This window comes from Pithys albifrons, chromosome 14, assembly GCF_047495875.1.
Source record: "Pithys albifrons albifrons isolate INPA30051 chromosome 14, PitAlb_v1, whole genome shotgun sequence".
Lineage (NCBI taxonomy): Eukaryota > Metazoa > Chordata > Aves > Passeriformes > Thamnophilidae > Pithys > Pithys albifrons.
Genome location: NC_092471.1, coordinates 20,423,007 through 20,447,786, shown reverse-complemented (window position 1 = coordinate 20,447,786; position 24,780 = coordinate 20,423,007). Strand labels below are relative to the sequence as shown.

The 24,780-nt window shown below is 55.1% G+C and overlaps 1 protein-coding gene across 1 annotated transcript in view; it reads right to left on the bottom strand.

Moving 5' to 3' along the window:
* Nucleotides 1-15,119, bottom strand: part of LOC139678415 (exocyst complex component 1-like) — a 41,264-nt gene extending 26,145 nt beyond the window's left edge. Inside the window, 5 exon segments of the mRNA XM_071569226.1 lie at nt 3,378-3,605; nt 8,866-9,059; nt 10,627-10,698; nt 10,701-10,785; nt 14,997-15,119. Of these exon segments, the coding sequence (XP_071425327.1) occupies nt 3,378-3,605; nt 8,866-9,059; nt 10,627-10,698; nt 10,701-10,785; nt 14,997-15,053 (636 nt within the window). The 5' untranslated portion in view covers nt 15,054-15,119.
* Nucleotides 15,120-24,780: the final 9,661 nt, after the last annotated feature.

The following is a 24,780-nucleotide window of genomic DNA, read 5'->3' as shown; positions in this document are numbered from 1 at the left end:
AGATCCTGGGGTGGATTTTTGGGGGGATCTTGAGTCAGATTTTGGAGGTCCTGGGTGGAGTTTTTGGATTGTCCTGGGTTGGATTTTTGGAGGTTTCTGGGGTGGATTTTGGGTGGGATTTTGGAGAGCGAGTTTCGAAAGGGACTGAAAGTTTTGGCACCAGTGCTGGCACCAAAAGTGTGGGGAGGAGGAAGGAAAAGCTCAGGATGGTTGTGGCAGAAAGGGCACTGTTGTGGCACAAAGGGCACAGCTGGTGGCACAAAGGGCACTGTTGTGGCAGAAAGGGCACTGTTGTGGCACAAAGGGCACAGTTGGTGGCACAAAGGGCACTGTTGTGGCACAAAGGGCACTGTTGTGGCACAAAGGGCACAGTTGGTGGCACAAAGACCACTGTTGGTGGCACAAAGGGCACTGTTGTGGCACAAAGTGCACTGTTGAGGCACAAAGGGCACAGCTGGTGGCACAAAGGGCACTGTTGTGGCACAAAGGGCACAGTTGGTGGCCCAAAGGGCACTGTTGTGGCACAAAGGGCACAGCTGGTGGCACAAAGGGCACAGTTGGTGGCCCAAAGGGCACTGTTGTGGCACAAAGGGGACAGCTGGTGGCACAAAGGGCACTGTTGTGGCACAAAGGGCATAGCTGGTGGCACAAAGGGCACTGTTGTGGCAGAAAGGGCACAGCTGGTGGCACAAAGGGCACTGTTGTGGCACAAAGGGCACAGTTGGTGGCACAAAGGGCACAGCTGGTGGCACAAAGGGCACTGTTGTGGCACAAAGGGCACAGTTTGTGGCACAAAGGGCACTGTTGTGGCACAAAGGGCACTGTTGTGGCACAAAGGGCACAGCTGGTGGCACAAAGGGCACAGTTGGTGGCCCAAAGGGCACAGTTGGTGGCCCAAAGGGCACTGTTGTGGCACAAAGGGGACAGCTGGTGGCACAAAGGGCACAGTTGTGGCACAAAGGGCACAGCTGGTGGCACAAAGGGCACAGCTGGTGGCACAAAGGGCACTGTTGCGGCACAAAGGGCACAGTTGGTGGCACAAAGGGCACAGTTGGTGGCACAAAGGGTACTGTTGTGGCACAAAGGGCACAGCTGGTGGCACAAAGGGCACAGTTGGTGGCACAAAGGGCACAGCTGGTGGCACAAAGGGCATAGCTGGTGGCACAAAGGGCACTGTTGATGGCACAAAGGGCACAGTTGGTGGCACAAAGGGCACAGTTGGTGGCACAAAGGGCACTGTAGTGGCACAAAGGGCACAGCTGGTGGCACAAAGGGCACTGTTGATGGCACAAAGGGTACTGTTGTGGCACAAAGGGCACAGTTGATGGCACAAAGGGTACTGTTGTGGCACAAAGGGCACTGTTGTGGCACAAAGGGCACAGCTGGTGGCACAAAGGGCACAGTTTGTGGCACAAAGGGCACTGTTGTGGCACAAAGGGCACAGTTGATGGCACAAAGCGTACTGTTGTGGCACAAAGGGCACAGCTGGTGGCACAAAGGGCACTGTTGTGGCACAAAGGCCACAGCTGGTGGCACAAAGGGCACAGTTGGTGGCCCAAAGGGCACTGTTGTGGCACAAAGGGCACAGTTGGTGGCACAAAGGGCACTGTTGAGGGAGAAAGGGCACTGTTGTGGCACAAAGGGCACTGTTGAGGCACAAAGGGCACTGTTGTGGCACAAAGGGCACTGTTGAGGCAGAAAGGGCACAGCTGGTGGCACAAAGGGCACAGTTGGTGGCACAAAGGGCACAGCTGGTGGCACAAAGGGCACTGTTCTGGCACAAAGGGCACAGCTGGTGGCACAAAGGGCACTGTTCTGGCACAAAGGGCACAGTTGGTGGCCCAAAGGGCACTGTTGTGGCACAAAGGGCACAGTTGTGGCACAAAGGGCACTGTTGGTGGCCCAAAGGGCACTGTTGTGGCACAAAGGCCACTGTTGTGGCACAAAGGGCACAGCTGGTAGCACAAAGGGCACAGTTGGTGGCACAAAGGGCACTGTTGTGGCACAAAGGGCACAGCTGGTGGCACAAAGGCCACTGTTGGTGGCACAAAGGGCACTGTTGTGGCACAAAGGCCACAGTTGGTGGCACAAAGGGCACTGTTGTTGCACAAAGGGCACAGCTGGTGGCACAAAGGGCACTGTTGTGGCACAAAGGGCACAGCTGGTGGCACAAAGGCCACTGTTGTTGGCACAAAGGGCACTGTTGTGGCACAAAGGGCACTGTTGGTGGCACAAAGGGCACAGCTGGTGACAGACATGGAATGGGCTCCTTACCTTCAAGAGTGGGGGCAGAAAGGCAAAAGGGAAGCAGAGAGCAAAGGAATGGGGAAACTCCCAGCAGGGGGAGGAACAGGAGTAACATCCCTGGACAAAGTGCCCCTGGAATGGTGTCCCATGGCAGGTGCACAGCTGGACTCAGGACACTCAGAGTTCCTCCTCCATGGCAGGTTATTGGTGCTGATGGGATGGGCTTGGACCAGGGCTGGGTGCTGCAAGCTCTGCCTCTAATTGCTCATTAATTGCTGTGCTTGTTCATTCCCTGCTGTTATGGGTTTAGCCAGTGCAGGCCTAAATTTAGGCTTTAGATTCCAGAGTAGGGCTGAGTTCAGCTGACCTGAGCTGGGCTGGGCTGGCCCAGCTGACACCACTGGCCAATGGGATTCCAGACCATATTCCAACATCATCTCAAAATATAAAAGCTGGTGTGGGAGTGGCTCAGTCACTCCCTCTGTGGCTTCTCAGCTGGGTAGGACTCACTGTGCTGTCCCAGGAGGGACAGGAGGCCCAGGCCCAGCACCCCTCACCAGCACCTTATCTTAGCAAAGGAAAGTGTTTGTTCTTAGTCTTTCTCTCTGCTTGAGTCTGTCCCTCTGGGGATTGAGTTCTCTGGGGTGATTTGTAGCTACAATAGTGGGATTTGTGTTCAATGGGGAGCTATTTTTTGTTATTTCTAATTTGTTTAAGTGTGTGTTCTACTGCAGTTTTCTTTTAATTGTCTCTTTTCTGTATAAATATATATAATTAGTTTAAGTATAATCCTAGTTTGAGTTTCCAGAGGGTTTTTTCCTCCCCTTTCTCAGCTCTGACTCTGTATTGGGTAGTTGGACTTTTACCAGCTCAACCCAAGACACCAGGAAAGGATTATTGGCTGTTAAATTCCTAACTGGCTTTGTCATCACCCATCCTGCCCAGGAAAAGGACTTTCAGAGCCCCTGTGATTGTGGGGGTCCTGCCTGGAGTCCTTCCTGGCTGTGTGTCCATCCATCAGGACAACCCAGTCCCAGAGGAGCTCCACAGCCCTTGCAGACACACAGTTTTCAGTGCCTGACAGTTTGATGGCTCCAACAGGCTGCAGATGGATGTCTGCCCAGACCCACCGTGAGGAAGAGGAGCTCCTCCATCAGCCTGGTCCTGTTGGCACCGGTGCGATGCAGCAGGGAGTTCTCCCGGTGGATGTGGTCCATCTGCTGCTTCACACTTCCCAGGAGCTCCTCGTAGGTCTGCAGGGTCTCCTCCACCCTGGCCACCTCTGCCAGGGCCTGGTCGATGGAGCTCATCAGCTCTGCCACCTGCTGCTCCGAGGAGATGATGGCCCAGAGGTTGGCCTGTGGGGTGGAGAGGCAGAGGGGTCTGGGGCTTGCCAGGGACTGCTGGCCACCACCTCAGGGTCCAATCACAGAATCCGGAATGGGTTGGGTTGGGAGGGACCTCAAAGCTCACCCAGTCCCACCCCCTGCTCTGGGATCACAGAAGGATTTGGATTGGAAGAGACCTTAAGGACTATGGAGATCCAACCCCTGCCATGGGCAGGGACACCTCCCACCAGCCCAGGGTGCTCCAAGCCCTGTCCAACCTGGCCTGGGACACTCCCAGGGATGGGGCAGCCACAGCTGCTCTGCCCAGACTGTGCCAGGGTTGTAAGGGAACAGCCCAGCTCTGAGGGGGTGTCTGACACATCTCTGCAGCCCATGGCCATGCCAAGGCCCATCTCAGCCTGTTTAGCACAGCTTGGGCACCGCCACCACTGCCAGGGTGTCCCCAGCTTGGGCACTGCCACCATGCCCAGGGTGTCCCCAGCTTGGGCACTGCCACCACTGCCAGGGTGTCCCCAGCTTGGGTACTGCCACCACTGCCAGGGTGTCCCCAGCTTAGGTACTGCCACCACTGCCAGGGTGTCCCCAGCTTGGGCACCACCACCATGCCCATGATGTCCCCAGCTTGGGCACCACCACCATGTCCAGGGTGTCCCCAGCTTGGGCACTGCCACCATGCCCAGGGTGTCCCAAGCTTGGGCACCACCACCATGCCCAGGGTGTCCCCAGCTTGGGCACCGCCACCATGTCCAGGGTGTCCCCAGCCAGGCTGCTCTGCCACCACTGCCAGGGAGTCCCCAGCTTGGGCACAGCCACCATGCCCAGGGTGTCCCCAGCTTGAGCACCGCCACCATGCCCATGATGTCCCCAGCCAGGCTGCTCTGCCACCACTGCCAGGGTGTCCCCAGCTTGGGCACCGCCACCATGCCCAGGGTGTCCCCAGCTTGGGCACTGCCACCATCCCCAGGGTGTCCCCAGCTTGGGCACTGCCACCATGCCCAGGGTGTCCCCAGCTTGGGCACTGCCACCACTGCCAGGGTGTCCCCAGCTTGGGCACTGCCACCATCCCCAGGGTGTCCCCAGCTTGGGCACTGCCACCATGCCCAGGGTGTCCCCAGCTTGGGCACCGCCACCATGCCCATGATGTCCCCAGCCAGGCTGCTCTGCCACCACTGCCAGGGTGTCCCCAGCTTGGGCACCGCCACCATGCCCAGGGTGTCCCCAGCTTGGGCACTGCCACCATCCCCAGGGTGTCCCCAGCTTGGGCACTGCCACCATGCCCAGGGTGTCCCCAGCTTGGGCACTGCCACCACTGCCAGGGTGTCCCCAGCTTGGGCACTGCCACCATCCCCAGGGTGTCCCCAGCTTGGGCACTGCCACCATGCCCAGGGTGTCCCCAGCTTGGGCACTGCCACCACTGCCAGGGTGTCCCCAGCTTGGGCACTGCCACCATCCCCAGGGTGTCCCCAGCTTGGGCACTGCCACCATGCCCAGGGTGTCCCCAGCTTGAGCACCGCCACCATGCCCATGATGTCCCCAGCCAGGCTGCTCTGCCACCACTGCCAGGGTGTCCCCAGCTTGGGCACCGCCACCATGCCCAGGGTGTCCCCAGCTTGGGCACTGCCACCATCCCCAGGGTGTCCCCAGCTTGGGCACTGCCACCATGCCCAGGGTGTCCCCAGCTTGGGCACTGCCACCACTGCCAGGGTGTCCCCAGCTTGGGCACTGCCACCATCCCCAGGGTGTCCCCAGCTTGGGCACTGCCACCATGCCCAGGGTGTCCCCAGCTTGGGCACCGCCACCACTGCCAGGGTGTCCCCAGCTTGGGCACTGCCACCATGCCCAGGGTGTCCCCAGCTTGGGCACCGCCACCATGTCCAGGGTGTCCCCAGCTTGGGCACTGCCACCATGCCCAGGGTGTCCCCAGCTTGGGCACCGCCACCATGTCCAGGGTGTCCCCAGCTTGGGTACTGCCACCATGTCCAGGGTGTCCCCAGCTTGGGCACCGCCACCATGTCCAGGGTGTCCCCAGCTTGGGCACTGCCACCATCCCCAGAGTGTCCCCAGCCAGGCTGCTCTGACACCACTGCCAGGGTGTCCCCAGCTTGGGCACCACCACCATGTCCAGGGTGTCCCCAGCTTGGGCACTGCCACCATGCCCAGGGTGTCCCCAGCTTGGGCACCACCACCATGTCCAGGGTGTCCCCAGCTTGGGCACCGTTACCATGTCCAGGGTGTCCCCAGCCAGGCTGCTCTGCCAGTGCCATTGAACAGTTAAATCAGGCATGAAACCTGCACAGATAAACCTCTAAGGTGGCACCTGAGGGCACAGTTTGCCTAAGGAGGGCTCAGGTGCCTGTTTGGATGCTGGTAGGGATCCACCAGCGTGTCCATCTTCGCTCTGCTAAGATGAAACCCCTCCAGATGTCAATTGTCTCGTTTGCAGAGCCATTAAAGAGAACAATCAACAGCCATGGGTGGGTTTTTTTCCAGGCTGCTGCTTTTCTCTCCATTAATAAACCTTCTAAAGAAGTTTGTCTTCTCTGGTAATTCAATTTTCTGGTGTCTTTTTCCTTAAGGGAAGAAGAACCCCAGAAGCATCTGCACCTCCAGCACGCCCCGTGCTCAGCTCACTGAGGGCAGGAGGAGAAGCAAAGACCTGACAGCCCAAGCTGGGCTGTTGTGTTGGACAAACCCTGAGCTCTGAATTAGGGATGTGTCTGGAAGCACAACACGTGCTGGGCATCTCCAGCCCTTGGGTCAAGGACTGTCTCCAAGCTCCAGCTCTAGAGGTGCTCCATAGAAAAATGGCTTTGGGTTGGGAGGGACCTCAAAGCCCACCCAGTGCCACCCCCTGCCCTGGGCAGGGACACCTCCCACCAGCCCAGGGTGCTCCAAGCCCTGTCCAGCCTGGCCTTGGACACTCCCAGGGATGGGGCAGCCACAGCTGCTCTGGGCACCTGTGCCAGGGCCTGCCCACCCTCCCAGCCAGGAATTCCTCCTCAATATCCATCTAACCCTCTGGCAGTGGGAAGCCAAACCCCCTTGTCCTGTCCTGCCCTTGTCCTAAGTCCCTCTCTTGGAGAACCTTTAGGCATTGGAAGATCTCCCTGGAACCTTCTCTTGTCCAGGAGAACATCCCCAGCTCTCCCAACCTCTCCATGCACATCTCCAAAAGCAGGAAGGATGTTCAGCTCCCACCCACCTTCCCCAGCCCTGATGGAGCAAAGAGCTCCACTCCCCTTCTGCTGCTTTCCATCCACACCCCAAGGACCCCATCCCGTGGCCACCAGAACTTCACACGGGATGAAATGTTCTTAAATTAGCCATAAATTAGAGCCATAAATTAGAGCCATAAATTAGAGCCATAAATTAGAGCCATAAACCTCCCCCAGGTTGTCACTGCTGTGCCTTCTGATGGTCAAATTATAGTGAAGCATCACTGGTGGCACCGCTGGGGCAGTGCTGGTGGGAAGGGCTCTCCAGAGGATCCCTGGAAGGGCAATGTCCTCCAGCTGCAGGCAGCCCAGAGCTGCTGGGAGCTGCCTGTGGTGCCCCAGGTGCTGGAATACCAATGCCCAAATCAGTGCCCCCCCGGTGCCCTGACCGTGCCATCCTTCCCCCCAGAGCAGAGGAGAACTTCCTTGCTGGCACTGCCATGAGTTTTGAGATGCCCAGATGAGGTGGGTCAGCAGAGGGTGATTAATCTGGGCAGAGGAGGCCAAGGTGGCATCACTGGGGTGTGGGGAAAAACATTTAAATAGATGCATGTGCTGCTGTAACTTATTGGTATTAATAACACTTAATATCACAGATTAAGCCTCAGAAATAGAAACGTCTCTTTGATTAATTTGGATTAGAGATAAGGCACATTCAGTCATTAGAAGGCATTAAAATAATGTATTCAACAGCTCCTTTCATCTTAAATAACTTAATAGAGATGTGTTGGTTGCTCTCAGAGGGTGTTTAACAGCTGGGGAAGAGGCACAAAGTGCCTGCAGGACCTGCCAGGGGCTGGCAGGGCAAACCTCAGGAGTTTGGGCTGCCACAGTAACTGCCCAGTTTCCAGCTGCACTAAGGCACATGTTGGGAGTGCAGCAAACACTGCAGCTAAAGGAGCTGGATTTGGGGTTTGTGGCTTCCTGCCCACTTTGGGGTATTTCCTTTTTGCTCCAGCACTCCAGGGGACGTTCCCCTCTGCAGGGATGGGCCAAACTTCGTGAATGAAGATTTGGGCAGGGCTGTCCCCACGTGCCCTTCCAGCCTGTGCAGTGGATTTCAGGTGAGGCTCAGCGTGCTCAGAACTGGCCCCACCGTTTCAGTCCTGAGGTTCATCTGCCACGGCCGAGCGAGCTTGGACGGTGCCAGTGAACTCCTCAGGACTAGAACCTACAGCCCCCGGCATTGCCCAGGAGGTCTCCCATCCAAGTGCTAATCCGGGGCTGACCCTGCTGAGCTTCCAAGATCTGACGGGATCGGATGGCAGGGAGTCATTTAACTGCCCGAATGCAGCAAGTCCCAGGGAGCAAAGAAAGCCCAGGAGTCATGAAACCCCAGACTGGTTTGCGTTAAAGCTCAGCCCATCCCACCCCCTGCCATGGGCAGGGACACCTCCCACTTGCTCCAACCTGGCCTGGGACACTGCCAGGGATGGGGCAGCCACAGCTTCTCTGCCCAACCTGTGCCAGGGCCTGCCCACCAAAATTCCTTCCCAGTATCCCATCTATCCCTGCCCTCTGTCTGTTTGAAGCCATTCCCTGTGTCCTGTCCCTCCATCCCTTGTCCCCAGTCCCTCTCCAGCTCTCCTGGAGCCCCTTTAGGCCCTGGAAGGGGCTCTCAGGTGTCCCTGAAACCTTCTCTTCTCCAGGTGACCCCCCCAGCTCTCCCAGCCTGACTCTTTTAGGGAACTGAAGTCTGAAAACAACATGTTCCTTCTCCATAGGCCCTTTCTACTGCTTTATCTTTTGCCTTTTAATCTTCTTCCTGCTGTATTTCACTTTTCTCCTGTTTTCTTTCTCCCTCCATGATGCTTTTCCTTCTGCAGGGCTGATTTTTGGCCCTTTCCTTCCCACCTCATGCCCCTCCCTCAGCCAGCCCCAGAGCTCTCCCCATCCTTGTGCCCCACACTTATCCCTTTCCCCACACTGCTGCCAGAAATTTCTCCCTCATCAAGTTTTCCCAGCAAAGGAAGGAGCTGTTGATCCCCAGAAGTTCAATCTCCACCTGCCCAGCACCCTCTTTCCATGTGGGGCACCACCCCTGGCCCCTGTACCTCATCCAGCAGGTGCAGGTCCTTGCTGAGCTGCTCTGCAAAGGCCATGGAGTTGCTCACGAGGGGCTCATACTCCTCCATCAGCATCAGCACATCAGCAGCTTCCTTTGGAGTCATCTCCTGGTAGGCACTGAGCTCCTCCTGCCTCTCAGCCTCCTCGGGGTCCTTCCTGTCCTCCTGGGCTCTCTGCATCCCTGTGTGGGCAGGAGGAGAGGTGGGGATGGCCACAGCCTTGCAGTGATGTCGTTTCATCAGCCCTGCAAATATTGGGTGCCACCAGCTCCAGGTGAGAGGAGCTCAGAGGTTGCCACCAACAGGAGCTCAGTGGTCGCCACCAACAGGAGCTCAGTGGTTGCCACCAACAGGAGCTCACTGGTCTCAGTGTCTGGCCAGTCAGAACTAGATGAGGGTGTGGAGCAGAGGAAGTGGGTGTGGGGCAAAGGGTCAGCTTTGTAGAAGGGGCAAATCAGGGATTTGAAATCCAGCCTGAGCTCTGGTTGGGTTTTAACCTGCTCCCCTCTCTGGACTGGTGTGCTGGGACATGACATGTCATACAAAGCTGAGACAAGTTCCAGAGATGGAGAGACTTCTCCATGTAAAATTGATGCAAGGAAGAAGGGGGTTCCAAGGAGGGTGGGCAGGCCCTGGCACTGCTTGCCCAGAGCAGCTGTGGCTGCCCCATCTCTGGAAGTGTCCAAGGCCAGGTTGGAGCAACCTGGGATAGTGGAAGGTGTTCCTGTCCATGGCAGGGAGTTGGAACTCCACAGTCCTTAAGGTCTCTTCCAACCCAAACCCTTCTGTGACTCCATGAAACATAATCATGTGTTGTAAAGTAAAGAATATTTTTATATCCACTATATCTTTATTATTCTCAGTGGGGGGGTGTCACCAGGCAGGCAGCCAGGCACCCCTGCCCTGGCACTGCCAACACTTCCTCCCCTCCCCAGCCCAGGGTGCAGAGAGGAGCTCTGGAGATCAGATAAATGGTCTCTTCTTCTTCCCAGCCTTGCCCTGTGTCAACAGTGGATAAACCAGGTGGCTGTGCCTCCAGATACCCCAACCCCAGAGCCTCCTGCTTCCCTCTCCCTGGCACCCACCTCACCCTCTCCCTGGTACCCACCTCACCCTCTCCCTGGCACCCACCTCACCCTCTCCCTGGTACCCACCTCATCCTTTCCTTGGTACTCACCCTCTCCCTGGTACCCACCTCACCCTCTCCCTGGCACCCACCTCACCCTTTCCCTGGTACCCACCCCATCCTTTTCTTTGTACCCACCTCACCCTCTCCCTGGTACCCACCTCACCCTCTCCCTGGCACCCACCTCACCCTCTCTCTGGTACCCACCTCATCCTTTCCTTGGTACTCACCTCACCCTTTCACTGGTACCCACCTCATCCTTTCCTTGGTACCCACCTCATCCTCTCCCTGGCACCCACCTCACCCTCTCTCTGGTACCCACCTCATCCTTTCCTTGGTACTCACCTCACCCTTTCACTGGTACCCACCTCATCCTTTCCTTGGTACCCACCTCATCCTCTCCCTGGTACCCACCTCACCCTCTCCCTGGTACCCACCTCACCCTCTCCCTGGTACCCACCTCACCCTCTTCCTGGCACCCACCTCACCCTCTCCCTGGCACCCACCTCACCCTCTCTCTGGTACCCACCTCACCCTCTCCCTGGTACCCACCTTCCCTCTCCCATCATCCCGAGGATGCAAAAAGCCCAAACCCCTCTGAGTGTGCCAAGGAAACGCTTTACCTTCCCCTGCACACGAGGGGACACTCCCAGAGGTGACAGCACCACTGAGGGATCGCTGGCTCAGCTTCCACAGCACCTGAAGAAGGTTTTCTTCTCCTCAAAGCTGCTGCTGGTCCACTTGTTCAGCTTCTCAAACTGCAGATCAGAGTCCAGGCTGGCCTAGATGGCAAGAGTTAATTACCACAGCAATTAGACAGCGCTAGGTATGGTCAGCACAGGTTTGCAGCACCTTGGACAGGTGTGTTGGTGGCTCTTAGCAAGTCATCCCAGGCACAATAAAAGCACTGAAGAGGAAGGCTGAAGAGCAATTCTGGCCATAGAAGTGAACACTGGGACACCCAGAGAGGCTCAGACCAAGCAGGCAGACAGTCCTGACCCATCACACTCATTTAATTTCAGATTATATAAACCCCTTCACCTTTCCCTGCAGCTTTGGGGGAGGAATGATGAGTTTTGACAGTGGCCAGTGGCAGATGCTTGGGACAAAAAGCATTCCAAGGTCAGGCCCAGAGTGCTGGTGCCATCAGGACTCCCAGCCAGGCTCCAGCAGCCCCTGATCCAGCAGCTCACTGTGGAGCTCACAGAGGTTGTGCCCACAGCCCTGTGTTTGACAGCCCTTGAAGGACCTGCTGTCCCTGGTTTCCTCTACAGGTTTTTGGAATTTCTTCAGAGTGTTGGCACCTGTTGTGGCATCCTGTGGCTCTGTGGTGCAAAGATGTGCTGAGTGAGACAGTGGGATCTGCTGAAGGGTTTGGGGTGAGCCCAGCCCCCACCCAGCCCCCCCTGTGCAATCCTCCCCCTGAAACCTCAAAGCTGAAACCTCAAAGCTCTCTTCACTCAAAGACTGGCAACACCCACAGGAAGCCCAAGAACAATGTCCCAGTTCAGCAGTGGGACCAGTTTGTCCCTGTGTGGGTGTGCCCAAAGCTGGGCATTCTAAACCCTCTGGGCCATTGCCCAGCAACTGTTCCCAATGGCCCATTGGCAGCAGCTGCCCAGGGCACAGCTGAGCCCTCAGGCTGGGAGCTGGCTGGGAAAGAAGCCTGGCAGAGGAGCTGGGAGAACTGCCCTGCAGGGACTCCTTGGCACCTCCACACCCACCTGAGGGCTCAGCTCTGTCCAGGGGCCAGCAACCATTCCAAAATCCCCCCTGAGTGCCAGAGTCAGATCCCCCAGTGTGGAACTCCCTGCCCTGGGGGAGGCACTGGGGGCTCCCACCCAAACCTCAGGGGAGACAATCTGGGGGTTTGGGGACTTGGGGAACCACTGGTTGGATCCAGAGGAGGAGCAGCCCCTGGCCAGGAGGAGCCCCCCACTCTCCACCAGACTGTGCCATCATCTGCACCAACAGGTTTGTCCCTTCCTTTTCCTTTGGACTCGAGGGAACCACGTGGGGCTCAGCACAGGGGCCACCAAACCCCCCTGTGTTTGTGCCCCAGGGGGTGGGTTACACTGCTGGGGTTGGGGGTTAAACCCAATTTCTCTTTGTGCCATTGCATTTATTGTAATTAATTTGTAACTCTGACTTACAATCTCTTGTGTGTTGGGTTCATTTCTCTGCCAGTTTGTCTCTAAACCAGCCCAGCCACAGGACCTGCCTTGCCCTACAGATCCTGTGTCCCACGTTGAGGTCTCTGCCACAGAAGGAACACCAGTCCTACCTGCTGGACACTCCTGCCATCCACCAGCCTGAGCTCTGCTGAAGGCCACCAGTGCTTCATCCTGAATGGCTCTGCTTGGGCCTCCCTGACCTCCACCTGGCACAGCTGTGGTGGCCTCAGGGTGTCCACTGGGCATGAGGACAGGGACAAACCAACCCCAGTCAGTCCAGTCAGCCCAGCCCAGAGGTCAGTGCATGGACAGGCACACACAGACCCACAGACACCGGTTGTGGTCACGTGGAGAGAGGCTACTTGGACTTCTCATGGAGGATTTACAGATGGGAATTGCTCTCTGGGGTCTAACCCAGAGCATTTTGAAGTTCATGGAGGGATTGCCAGCAAGTCCCATGAGTTTTGTGATGAGTTTTCCCCGGCCATTGTGATGGCACAAGGAATATTTCAGCAGGGTCTGAATACAACAGGAACAGGGCACCAAGTGCAACAGGATCTGTGACAGTTTTGCTCCTACAACAGGGTCAAAAAGCACTGGGCTCTTTCACTGACACCCACACTGATGTATCCCCTCAAAAATCCTGTGCCAATCAGCTGGTTGGCACCTCTTGGTTCACCTGGGAGGTGCCCACTGCTATTAGTTCTGACTGTTCAAATGTTGATTTTCCACCTGACTTTGAGACCTCCAGAAATCGGCCACAGCCAGGGGTAACTCGTGTCTTTAAGATGCCACTCCATGGGTGGATAAATCTGGGGGATAGTCCTCCTGCCCTCCACTGGCTGCAGAGGGAGTTGAAGGACTTCACTGGAGTCCAAGCCCATGGCTGAGATTTCGGGGCATCAACGCTGTAGGTGACCACACAGTCTGGAAACTCATTGGCAGGAAAGTCTCTGCCCTGCCAATTTGCAACAAAAACCTGCACTAACAACTTCTCAGGAGTGATGGAGCCACTGGGAGAGCACAGACCAAAGGAGATGGAAAATCTCCAGAGGGACTTGCCCCTTTGGCTCCTGATCAAGCAGCTTTGTACTCCTGGAATGCTGAAGCTCTCAGCAAAACCACGGAGAGAATGAGGCTGCAACTCTGGGTCATGTTAGAATGGCTTGTTGCTGACCTCTAATGACAGAACTGATGCAAATGGTACAAAAATATCTGAAATTCATGGAGGGAGCAGGTCCTGCTCTCACCAGCCAGCTGAAGCTCATCAGCATTCAAGAGGAAACGTGAGCTTTGATTGCCACTTCTTGACATGACACAGCTCCTGCCTGGAATTAGGTTTCCCTCCTTTCATCTGGAAACACAGCCTTCTAAATCCTGGTCCCATCTCTTCTCCCAGAGCAGAGAAAGAGCCATCAGAGACCAAACTCCCTGTCTGTGGCTGAAAGAAACCTTCCTGTGTTTGCAGCTCAGCCTGTCCCCCACCCCCCTGGGGTTCTCACCCACAACACAGGGAATGGACATCTTCTTCTTCTTCCCTGGTTTCCAGACCTGGATGGTTTCCAGACCTGGATATTTTCCAGCAGCCTCTTCTTCTGAGGGTTGAACAGCTCTTTTTCCAGAGTGCTCCAAAGGGAAGCCATGGTGGGACCTCAACACACGTGGTGGCTGCAGCTGCTGGTTCTCGTGGTGCCAGAACTGCCTGGCACCTCCTGCCAACACAACCAGGCTGGAGAGGGGATCCAGAGATGCTGGACAAGGGCCTGGAGGGACAGGACAAGGGGGAATGGCTTCCCACTGGCAGGGTTGGATGGGACACTGGGAGGGAATTCCTCCCTGTGAGGGTGGGCAGGCCCTGGCACAGGTTGGGCAGAGAAGCTGTGGGTGTCCCATCCCTGGGAGTGTCCCAGGCCAGGCTGGACAGGGCTTGGAGCAACCTGGGCTGGTGGGAGGTGTCCCTGCCCATGGTCTTTAAGGTCTTCCAACCCACACCATCCTGGGATTGTGGGACTCAGCTCTGACTAGAAATTGGATTGGAAGGGACCTCAACAATCATCTCCTTCCAACGCCACTGCCATGGGAGGTGTCATGGAGAGATATTCCCCCTGCCAGGCACACCCAGAACTCTCGGGGTTCCTGTCAGTCCTGTAGGTCCTACATAAACACCTGGAAACAGCCAGCAGTTCCTTTACAGCCTTTGAGCTGGGTGGGGAGGGGAAGCAGCAAAGTGGCTACAAATAAAAGCCTGATTTTTGCACATATTTAAGTGAGAATTTGGGATAAACACAAATAGAGACTGCAGGGAAATAATAACATTCTGAACAGGCACTGGGGATGTTCTGTAAGAGAAATCTGCTGTTATCCAATTTCACAGGTGGCTCTGCAATGAACTGAAACCAATGAACCCTCAGCAGCTCCTTCCCCCAGCGAGGGGGCTTTGAGTTAACGAGCTGGAAATCACATCTGCAATTATTGAAGAATTTCTGCCATGCCTGTGACCCGAAAATAAAGGCAAATTTCCTGCTAAAACACTCCTGTCACTGCAGGACAAGCAACCTCCCCTTGCTTCCTCCATCCCTGGCAGGTTTGCAGCCTCTCCAGTGGCATTGCCAGGCAGAGGCAGGTGGGGTGGCAGCCCCAGAACCCTCAGCTGCTGTTGGACCCATCAACTCATCCAGAGCAGCTCCTGAGCAACACCAGCCCCGAGGAAACGATGGAAAGCTGCAGGAACAGAGGGCAGGGAAGGCAGAAAGCACGAGCCTGGGGTTGACAAGCTGCCTGCAGCAGGGCTGCTGCACTCCCCCTTCCCCAGAGACAACCTGCAAGGCTTGGAGATGGCAGTGGAGCCCTCCTGAAGCTCTCCCAGGGGTGCCCATCACCCACCCTGGCACCGAGGAGGAAGAGACTTCATGGACTTCATCAGTCGGAGACGAGTGGAGGGATCTCGGGGCAGGAAATGGTTTGCTGTGACATGAAAGCTTTGAGAGGCAAACAGGAAGCACCTGAGTGAGGCTGTGGGGCGTGGGTGGGGGGCCAGGGCAGGAAACCCTCGCTGGGGATGGGGCAGGGAGCAGGGGCAAGGAGGGCAGGAGGAGCACTGGGGCTGCTGGGCATGCAGAGGGGTTGGGGCGAAGCAAAGGGAGGAGAAACCACCCTCCATTTCCTCTGTTTCATTAATAAAGGGTCAAAATCAAGGTAAAACCACCCTCCATTTCCTCTGTACCACTGAAAAGAGTCAAAATCGAGGTGAAACCACCCTCCATTTCCTCTGTTTCATTAATAAAGGGTCAAAATCGAGGTAAAATCACCCTCATTTCCTCTTTGTTTCATTAAAAAAGGTTAAAATCGAGGTAAAATCACCCTCATTTCCTCTTTGTTTCATTAAAAAGAATCAAAATCAAAGTAAAATCACCCTCCATTTCCTTCTTATTTCATTAAAAAAGGTAAAAACCAAGGTAAAATCACCCTCATTTCCCCCTTGTTTCATTAAAAAGAGTCAAAATCGAGGTAAAACCACCCTCCATTTCCTCTGTTTCATTAAAAAGAGTCAAAATAACGGTAAAATCACCCTCATTTCCTCTGTATCACTGAAAAGAGTCAAAGTCAAGGTAAAATCACCCTCCGTTTCCTCCTTGTTTCATTAATAAAGGGTCAAAATAAAGGTAAAATCCCCTCCATTTCCTCTGTACCACTGAAAAGAGTCAAAATCGAGGTGAAATCACCTCCATTTCCTCCTTGTTTCATTATTAAAGGGTCAAAATCGAGGTAAAATCACCTTCATTTCCTCCTTGTTTCATTAAAAAAAGGTAAAATCAAGGTAAAATCACCCTCATTTCCTCCTTGTTTTATTAAAAAGAGTCAAAATCGAGGTAAAACCACCCTCATTTCCTCTGTTTCACTAAAAAGAATCAAAATCGAGGTGAAATCACCCTCATTTCCTCCATGTTTCATTAATAAAGAGTCAAAATCGAGGTAAAATCACCCTCATTTCCTCCATGTTTTATTAAAAAAGAGTCAAAATAAAGGTAAAATCACCCTCCATTTCCTTCTCTTTCACTAAAAAGAGTAAAAATCACCCTCCATTTCCTTCTTATTTCATTAAAAAAGGTAAAAACCAAGGTAAAATCACCCTCATTTCCTCTGTTTCACTAAAAAGAGTCAAAATCGAGGTAAAATCCCCTCCATTTCCTCCTTGTTTTATTAAAAAGAGTCAAAATAAAGGTAAAATCACTCTCATTTCCTCTGTATCACTGAAAAGAGTCAAAGTCAAGGTAAAATCACCCTCATTTCCTCCTTGTTTCATTAAAAAAGGTAAAAATCAAGGTAAAAACACCCTCATTTCCTCCGTTTCATTAAAAAGAATCAAAATCAAGGTAAAATCCCCTCCATCTCCTCCTTGTTTTATTAATAAAGGTTAAAATCAAGGTAAAATCACCCTCTACTTCCTCATTTTCATTAAAAAGAATCCAAGTCCAGGTAAATCCCCTCCATCTCCTCCGTGTTTGGTTACCAGGAGCTAAAGCCTGGCCAGAGGGTTGCTGTGGTTCACCATCTCAAGAGGTTCTGTGTCCCCAGTCCTGCTCCTTTAGCAAAGGGTGGGGTGGTGTCAGTGCCAGGGGTTGTGCCAACCTGGCCAAGCAAAGCTGTGCTGGTGCCCCTGCCGTGTTTGGTGCCTTGGAAAAACAGCTCATTCCATTGGTGGCCTTCAAGGGCATGGTGGTTAATGAGATTACAGAACCATGGAATGCTTTGGGTGGGAAAAGACCTTCAATCCCACCCAGTGCCACCCCCTGCCATGGGCAGGGACACCTCCCACCAGCCCAGGGTGGTCCAAGCCCTGTCCAAGCTGCCCTGGGACACTCCCAGGGATGGGGCAGCCACAGCTCCTCTGGGCACCTGTGCCAGGGCCTGCCCACCCTGACAGCCAGGGATTCCTTCCCAACATTCCATCCAACCCTGCCAGTCTGAAGCCATCACCCCTTGTCCTGCCACTCCAGGCCCTTGTCCAAAGATGGGACATCCATCATGGGAGAGACAAAAGTCCGACCTCAGCGCTGGCACGGTGCCATTCCCTGCCAGGCACTCAGGGGGTGCCCCAGGGCTTCCATTCGGGATTTCACTGAATTTCCACAAACTGACCCTTCTTTACCTCTCTCCTGGGAGGAGGATTTGCTTCTCTTCCTCACTCACATTCCAAGGGCCACAGGGGAATGTTCTGCAGACACAAGTCTCAGTTCCACTGCGAGCAGGGAAGGGGTTTTAAGTCCACCCTGCTTGGATAAAAGAAAACTTCTGGAATCCAACAGGAAAGAAGGAGCTCCTTTAGGATTTCTGGCTGAGCTCAGGAGCTTCTCAGCCTCAGCACCAGCACCCAGACACATCATTCCCGTGGATTATTTTCCCCTGAGCCTCGTGGTACTGAGGAATCCACGCTTTTATTTTAAGCAGAGGGCACATCCAGACTTTGGGAGAACTGGGGAAGGAAAAACAACCCCCAAAATGCCCACCTTGCCCTGCCCACATCTGCACCAGGAGGCAGCAGCTGGAGGAGTGATGCAAAAGAGCAATTAATGTCTATCCCTGCAAACTCCTAATCCTGAGGAAGCCCTTTTAAAAAAATCGGGGGTGTTTGTAGCAGTTTCCAGGCAAAGAGAAATGAGGGAAGTAAAGGAAGGAACGAGTTCCAAAAGCAAAGGCAAACCCAAGTGTGCCTTGCATTAATCCCCCCCCCAGCTCCAAACGCAGGAATAACCTGGTTATTTCAGCATTCAGGCTGAAAGGATCAAACCCCTGCAGGGTGTGGCCGTTCCCTGGGCAGGATCAGCAATCTGCAGGAGTTTCCTTTCTCTTGCCCTACAAATAGGGAACAGAAAGCTGCTTTTGCTGCAGGGCACCGCAGAGAATTGAAGCCATTCCATTTTCTGCTGCAGGGACTTCAGTGGCTCTTTGATGTCAGATCTTAAACGCTTTGCACTCCCAGAATATCCAATATTTTCATGTTTCATGGCCATTACCCCTGAAAAAGAGGTGGCAATCAGCAATTCTTGGGAGGAACCTGCTCTGGATCATTAGATGGCCAGGGATTGTGCTGCTCCAAACAGGAGCAGAGGGTCCCAACTCACCTTCCCCATTCCCAGGGAAAGCAGCGGGAAGCACAGGGAGTGCTTTGAAGATAAGATGATGGATGGGAGCTGACTTGGGATGGAGAGGAAAGATGAGAGCTGAACAAACTATTCCCTTGATGACTCCCCTTTCCCTTTCCCTTTCCCTTTCCCTTTCCCTTTCCCTTTCCCTTTCCCTTTCCCTTTCCCTCCCCTCCCCTCCCCTCCCCTCCCCTCCCTTTCCCTTCCCTTCCCTTTCCCTTCCCTCCTCTCCCCTCCCCCTCCCCTCCCCTCCCCTCCCCTCCCCTCCCCTCCCCTCCCCTCCCCTCCCCTCCCCTCCCTTTCCCTTCCCTCCCCTCCCCTCTCCTCTCCTCTCCTCTCCTCCCCTCTCCTCTCCTCTCCTCTCCTCTCCTCTCCTCTCCTCTCCTCTCCTCTCCTCTCCTCTCCTCTCCTCTCCTCTCCTCTCCTCTCCTCTCCTCTCCTCTCCTCTCCTCTCCTCTCCTCTCCTCTCCTCTCCTCTCCTCTCCTCTCCTCTCCTCTCCTCTCCTCTCCTCTCCTCTCCTCTCCTCTCCTCTCCTCTCCACATTCCAAGAGCTTCACATCCTGAGTTTCTCCAGCAAACCCTTTCCAGCTGCAGACACCACAGTGTGATGCTGCTCCTGCATCCCAGAAGTGCCCCAGAGCTTTGCCAACGTGGCCCAGGGCACAGCTGGCACATGAGGCTCCATCAATCCCAGCTGTCAGTGGGAACACTCGGAGCAGAGACATTCCCAAATCCTCTGCCAAGGCACACACGTGGGGCAGGAGGGATTGAAATTGCAGAGGCAGCTGCAGAGCTGGACTTTGGTAGCTTTGCAGAGCTAAAAACTGGTGGCTGTCCCGCTTCTCTGGCTGTCCTCTTGCCTCTGGAATGGGGGAAATTTGGGTGGGATACTGGGAAGGAATTCCTGGCTGTGAAGGTGGGCAGGCCCTGGCACAGGTTGGGCAGAGAACCTGTGGCTGCCCCACTCCTGGAAGTGTCCAAGGCCAGGCTGGACGGGGCTTGGAGCACCCTGGGCTGGTGGGAGGTTGGGATGGAACCAGATGAGCTTTAAGGTCTCTTCAAACCCAAACCATTCCATGATTCTCAACAGATTTGGAGGTGAGAGGGAGCACATTGAACCAATGAGCTCAAGGGTTCCCTGCAAGAGGACCCCCTGCAGGACCCCTGGCTCCCATCCCTGTGCCAGGAGGGACCTTCTCTGCCACACAGGGCTCTCCTTAGATACAGGGAAGGCAGGTTTTACAACAAGGATGATAAACCCAGCACAGGTGCCCAGAGAAGCTGTGGCTGCCCCACCCCTGGAAGTATCCAAGGCCAGGCTGGACGGGGCTTGGAGCAGCCTGGGCTGGTGGGAGGTTGGGATGGAACCAGATGAGCTTTAAGGTCTCCTCAAACCCAAACCATTCCATGATTCTCAACAGATTTGGAGGTGAGAGGGAGCACATTGAACCAATGAGCTCAAGGGTTCTCTGCAAGAGGACCCTGCAGGACCCCTGGCTCCCATCTCTGTGCCAGGAGGGACCTTCTCTGCCACACAGGGCTCTCCTTAGATACAGGGAAGGCAGGTTTTACAACAAGGGGGATAAACCCTGCACAGGTGCCCAGAGAAGCTGTGGCTGCCCCACCCTGGAAGTGTCCAAGGCCAGGCTGGACGGGGCTTGGAGCAGCCTGGGCTGGTGGGAGGTTGGGATGGAACCAGATGAGCTTTAAGGTCTCCTCAAACCCAAACCATTCCATGATTCTCTAAAGATTTGGAGGTGACAGGGAGCACGTTGAACCAATGAGCTCAAGGGTTCCCTGCAAGAGGACCCCCTGCAGGACCCCTGGCTCCCATCCCTGTGCCAGGAGGGACCTTCCCTGTGACACAGGAGGGTGAGCTTTGGATCTGAGCATGTCCCAGACCTCCCAAGTGGTTTTGAACAAGGTGTTTCATTGCTTTCTTGTGCCCTGAAGCTGCTGGGGATGGGCATGTGTGTCTCTGTGTGGGGGGAACTTTTAAGGGACATGGAGAAAATGTGGGACCTGGTAACTCTCTGCTGGCCTTCACCCTGCTCTGATGGACTGTGGTGACTCTGGCCAGGCCTGTGTGTCCATCCATTTTCTGAGCAAGGCATTTAACTGCAAAGCACAGTAATTAATAAATCATCGTGCCTTGCCTTCACCTCCTCTGCTCTCTTCTCACATTTTTGCTGGGCTGATGGTTTTCCTGCATGCCCCAGATAACTCACTGAGCTTCATCTCCACTGCTCCTTCCACTCCCCTGCTCCTCTTCCATTTTTCATGAAGGCTCCCTGGCTCTGCTCACGCCTCCTGATCTCGCTGGGAAATCCAGGGGCTCTTTGTCTTCAGCTCTCTCTTTGTCTGCTGCTTTAAAGGTAAAGCAGGAGGAGAAACGAACCCAACACACAAGAGATTATAACTCAGAGTTTCAACTTAATAACAATATTACCATAAATGTAATAGCACAAAGAGAAATTGGGTTTAACCCCCAACCCCAGCAGTGTAACCCACCCCCTGGGGCACAAACACAGGGGGGTTTGGTGGCCCCTGTGCTGAGCCCCACGTGGTTCCCTCGAGTCCAAAGGAAAAGGAAGGGACAAACCTGTTGGTGCAGATGATGGCACAGTCTGGTGGAGAGTGGGGGGCTCCTCCTGGCCAGGGGCTGCTCCTCCTCTGGATCCCATGAGTGTTCCCAGAGGTCCCAAAGCCCACGATTGTCTCCCCTCAGGTTTGGGTGGGAGCCCCCAGTGCCTCCCCCAGGGCAGGGAGTTCCACACTGGGGGATCTGACTCTGGCAGTCAGGGGGGATTTTGGAATGGTTGCTGGCCCATGGGCAGAGCTGAGCCCTCAGGTGGGTGTGGAGGTGCCAAGGAGTCCCTGCAGGGCAGTTCTCCCAGCTCCTCTGCCAGGCTTCTTTCCCAGCCAGCTCCCAGCCTGAGGGCTCAGCTGTGCCCTGGGCAGCTGCTGCCAATGGGCCATTGGGAACAGTTGCTGGGCAATGGCCCAGAGGGTTTAGAATGCCCAGCTTTGGGCACACCCTCACAGGGATAAACTGGTCCTGTCTTGCTGAACTGGGACACTTTGCTTTCCTGAACATGAAGACAAAGCCAGGCACTGTGCTGGAGCTGGAGCCACACAAAGCTGATTTCTTGCCCCTCCCTCCCAGCTGGCACCACGCTGAGTTTGGGGCTGAAGGTTCTCCCTCTCCAAGAAGATGCTCTGCTTGTTGGTAAAACAAGTAGGAAGAGGAGAAATGGCCCCTTCCAGGCTCCTCTGGATGAAACCACTCTGCAGAAAGCTCTGAGATGGCAGGGGGGGGGCATAGATGATATTTAAGGGCCCTTCCCAACCCCAAACTATTCCACAATTCTGTGAGTTTAAATGTTGCTCCAAGAGCTCCAGCTGGGAGTGCAAAGGCCCCCATTAACTCCATCAGATGTTCTCACATTTATAGACTCCTGCTGATTTCCCCAGACACTGCATTATGACCAGGACTGTAAAGAAGCCCACACTCCTGGTGGGTTCCTTGCAGTCCTTGCTGTGGAGTGTCAGGCTGCAGCCAGGCAGAAATAGGAAACCAGGTCATGGAGCAGCTCCCCCCTCAGCCCAGGAACACAGGAGATGATGAGGCATGGCCGTGTCTCGCCCTCATTCCATCCCTGCTCCCTGGGGTGGTGGCTGGAGGCAGCAGCATCCCACTGGGATATGGATGTCCAGACCCACAACAGCAAATCTTTGCCCTCTCACACTTGGAGTTAAAAAAAAAACCAACAAACCACATCAAACCAATGTTTTTGTCAGTTATGTATGTCAGGAAAGGATATAGCAGCATAACCAAGATTTATGAAATACAGAAAATATTTTAGAGGAGGCTGTTTGTCCTGCTCTCTGTGCCATAGAACCCCAGCAGGGGTTTGTTGGGGGCTGTGCCAGCACTGCAGGGGGGCAACAAAAAGCCACTCTGGGAGTGAAGAGGCAGAGCCCTAAAACACACGAGGCAACATCAACATCTTTTCAGCTCCACAGGAGTCGCCCTGGGAACTGCTGCCTCGGGTTTGAGTGGGACAAAGGGCTCCACACTTTGTGAAAACCCATGGGAAGGCACCTCAGGGAAATCCAGGAGGGCTGGGATCCATGGTGGTGATCCTGGCATGGGCAGCCTCTTGTCTGGATGGTGATAGCCGTGTCCAGTCAGGAAACCAGGGAGCTGTGGTGGTAGCTCAGCATCCAGCACTGCCCAGCCCAGCCCTGGAAATGTCCAAGGCCAGGGTGGATGGGCTTGGAGCACCCTGGGCTGGTGGAAGGGGTTCCTGCCGTGGCAGGGAGTGGACTAGATGGTCTTCCAACCCAAATTATGATGTGCTTCTGTGCCCTTTCATGGCAAATTCCTGTAGGATGACTTTCCATTCCTTCAGGATCTTGGCTTTGCAGCCAGAAAGAGGAGACAAAGAAGCTGCAGAATTTGGGATGTCCCATCCTGTAGGCCTGGTGGTTGATGCCCAGCTCTGCCTGGAGGATTAGCCCTGGCTCCATCCTGGATCCCTGGGGGCTCTGAGCTGGTCCTTGGCTCCGTTGCTCATCTGGGGGAGCAGAGGCAGGGGGGACATGAGGGGCTCAGCTCCTCAGGGCAGAGCAGAGAGCTGAGCTCTGCTGTGTGACCCACAGACCAGCCCAGGGCCATCCCCAGCACAATCCCTCCCTCTGGAAAAGGTCCTGACGCTGGAGAACCTTCCCCTTCCTGTGTGAACACACCTTGGTGAGCTCCTGAGTGGACCCCGAGCCAGTGGTGGGTGGAAGGTCTGTACACCCTCATCGTCCCTCTGTGCTGGGCTTTGGGGAATGCCGACAGAGCTGAGATCCCACTAGAGGGTGCTGGGAATCACCAAAAGGCTCTGCCTGCTCCTGGGCCTCTCTGGGAAGTCCTGCTGCCTTATTCCCTTTGGCTTCCCTTTGCTCCTGATTATCTCCAGTGCAGTCAGTGCTGGGTCACAGCTATAGATGGGCTTTAGTTTATGGCCCCACTTTCTCCTTTTTCTTTCTTCTGCTTGAATAAACACAGACAACAAACCTGGTGAGTCCAAGCCAGGGCTGGAGATCTCAGGGCAGGGAGAAGCCCAGCACTCTGTGCATCCAGCATGAGCCCCTGCACACACTGAGGGGCTCCTTCCCCACCCCAGTGACCTCCAGCAAAGACAAAAACTTGTCACCCATCTCTGGGACTATCTCATACGTCCTCAATGTCTCCCATGACCTGCAGGTCCTACGAGGATGTCCTCAGGGGGAGTGGCAGGTGTGCCCCATGTCTGCTTTCACCCCTGAGGCACTTTGAGTCCCTTTCATGGCAGAGGATGCCCCGGGGTGCCTGGGTGCCCACCCAGAGCCCAGGGCTGTGCACAGGATGTGGTGCCAACATCCTGCTGTGCAACATCCCTTTGGAACAGAAACTGCTCAGTGGCACTAAATGCCAAAGATCCCATTAATCTGCCAAACCTGCAGCCACAGAGAGTGGGACACCCACAGTAGCCTTGGAATCTCCTGAGTTGGAAGGGTTCCATCAGGATCATCAAGTACTGCACAGACACCCCAACAATCCCACCCTGTCCCTGTCCTGTTATCCAAACCCTCCTGGAGCTCTGGCAGCCTTGGGGCTGTGTCCACTGCCCTGGGGAGCCTGGTCAGTGCCCACCACCCTCTGGGGGAAGGACCTTTGCCTGAGATCCAACCTGACCCTGCCCTGGCAGAGCTCCAGCCATTCCCTGGGTGCTGTCCCTGCCCTGGCACAGCTCCAGCCATTCCCTGTGCCCTGTCCCTGCCCTGGCACAGCTCCAGCCATTCCCTGGGTGCTGTCCCTGCCCTGGCACAGCCCCAGCCATTCCCTGGGTGCTGTCCCTGTCCTGGCACAGCTCCAGCCATTCCCTGGGTGCTGTTCCTGCCCTGGCACAGCCCCAGCCATTCCCTGGGTCCTGTCACTGGTCACAGAGAGCAGAGGTTGGAGCTGCCCCTTCACTGTCCCTCGTGAGGATGTTGAAGACCTCGATGAGCTCTCACCTTCAGCCTCCTCCAGACTGAACAAGAATGCCCTTCCAATGTGCTGATCCAAAGAAGTTGGATTTAAAGCTGAATATTCTGTGCCTCCAGGCAGCTTCTGCCTCGAGCATGAGCTCTCAGTGCTCTGTGAGCACGTGTCACCTCAACCCCACCTGTGTCTTCTGCAGGAAAGTCAGCCCGTGCTTAACATCTCATTGATGTAACACTCATGGAGCCAAAAGAGGCAGCAGGAGCAACGTGGGGGTGTTGTACCAGAGGAGTCAAAGTCAAGCCAGCTCAGCTCAGGGATGTGAGTCCCACCAGCCCAGAGGACACTCTTCCCCTCCAGAGACAGCTGGGAGGGAGTGTCAGCACTTCCAGCCCAGTCCCCAGCACCGGTCAGAGCTACTTGCCCTAAAAAAGGCAAAGGAA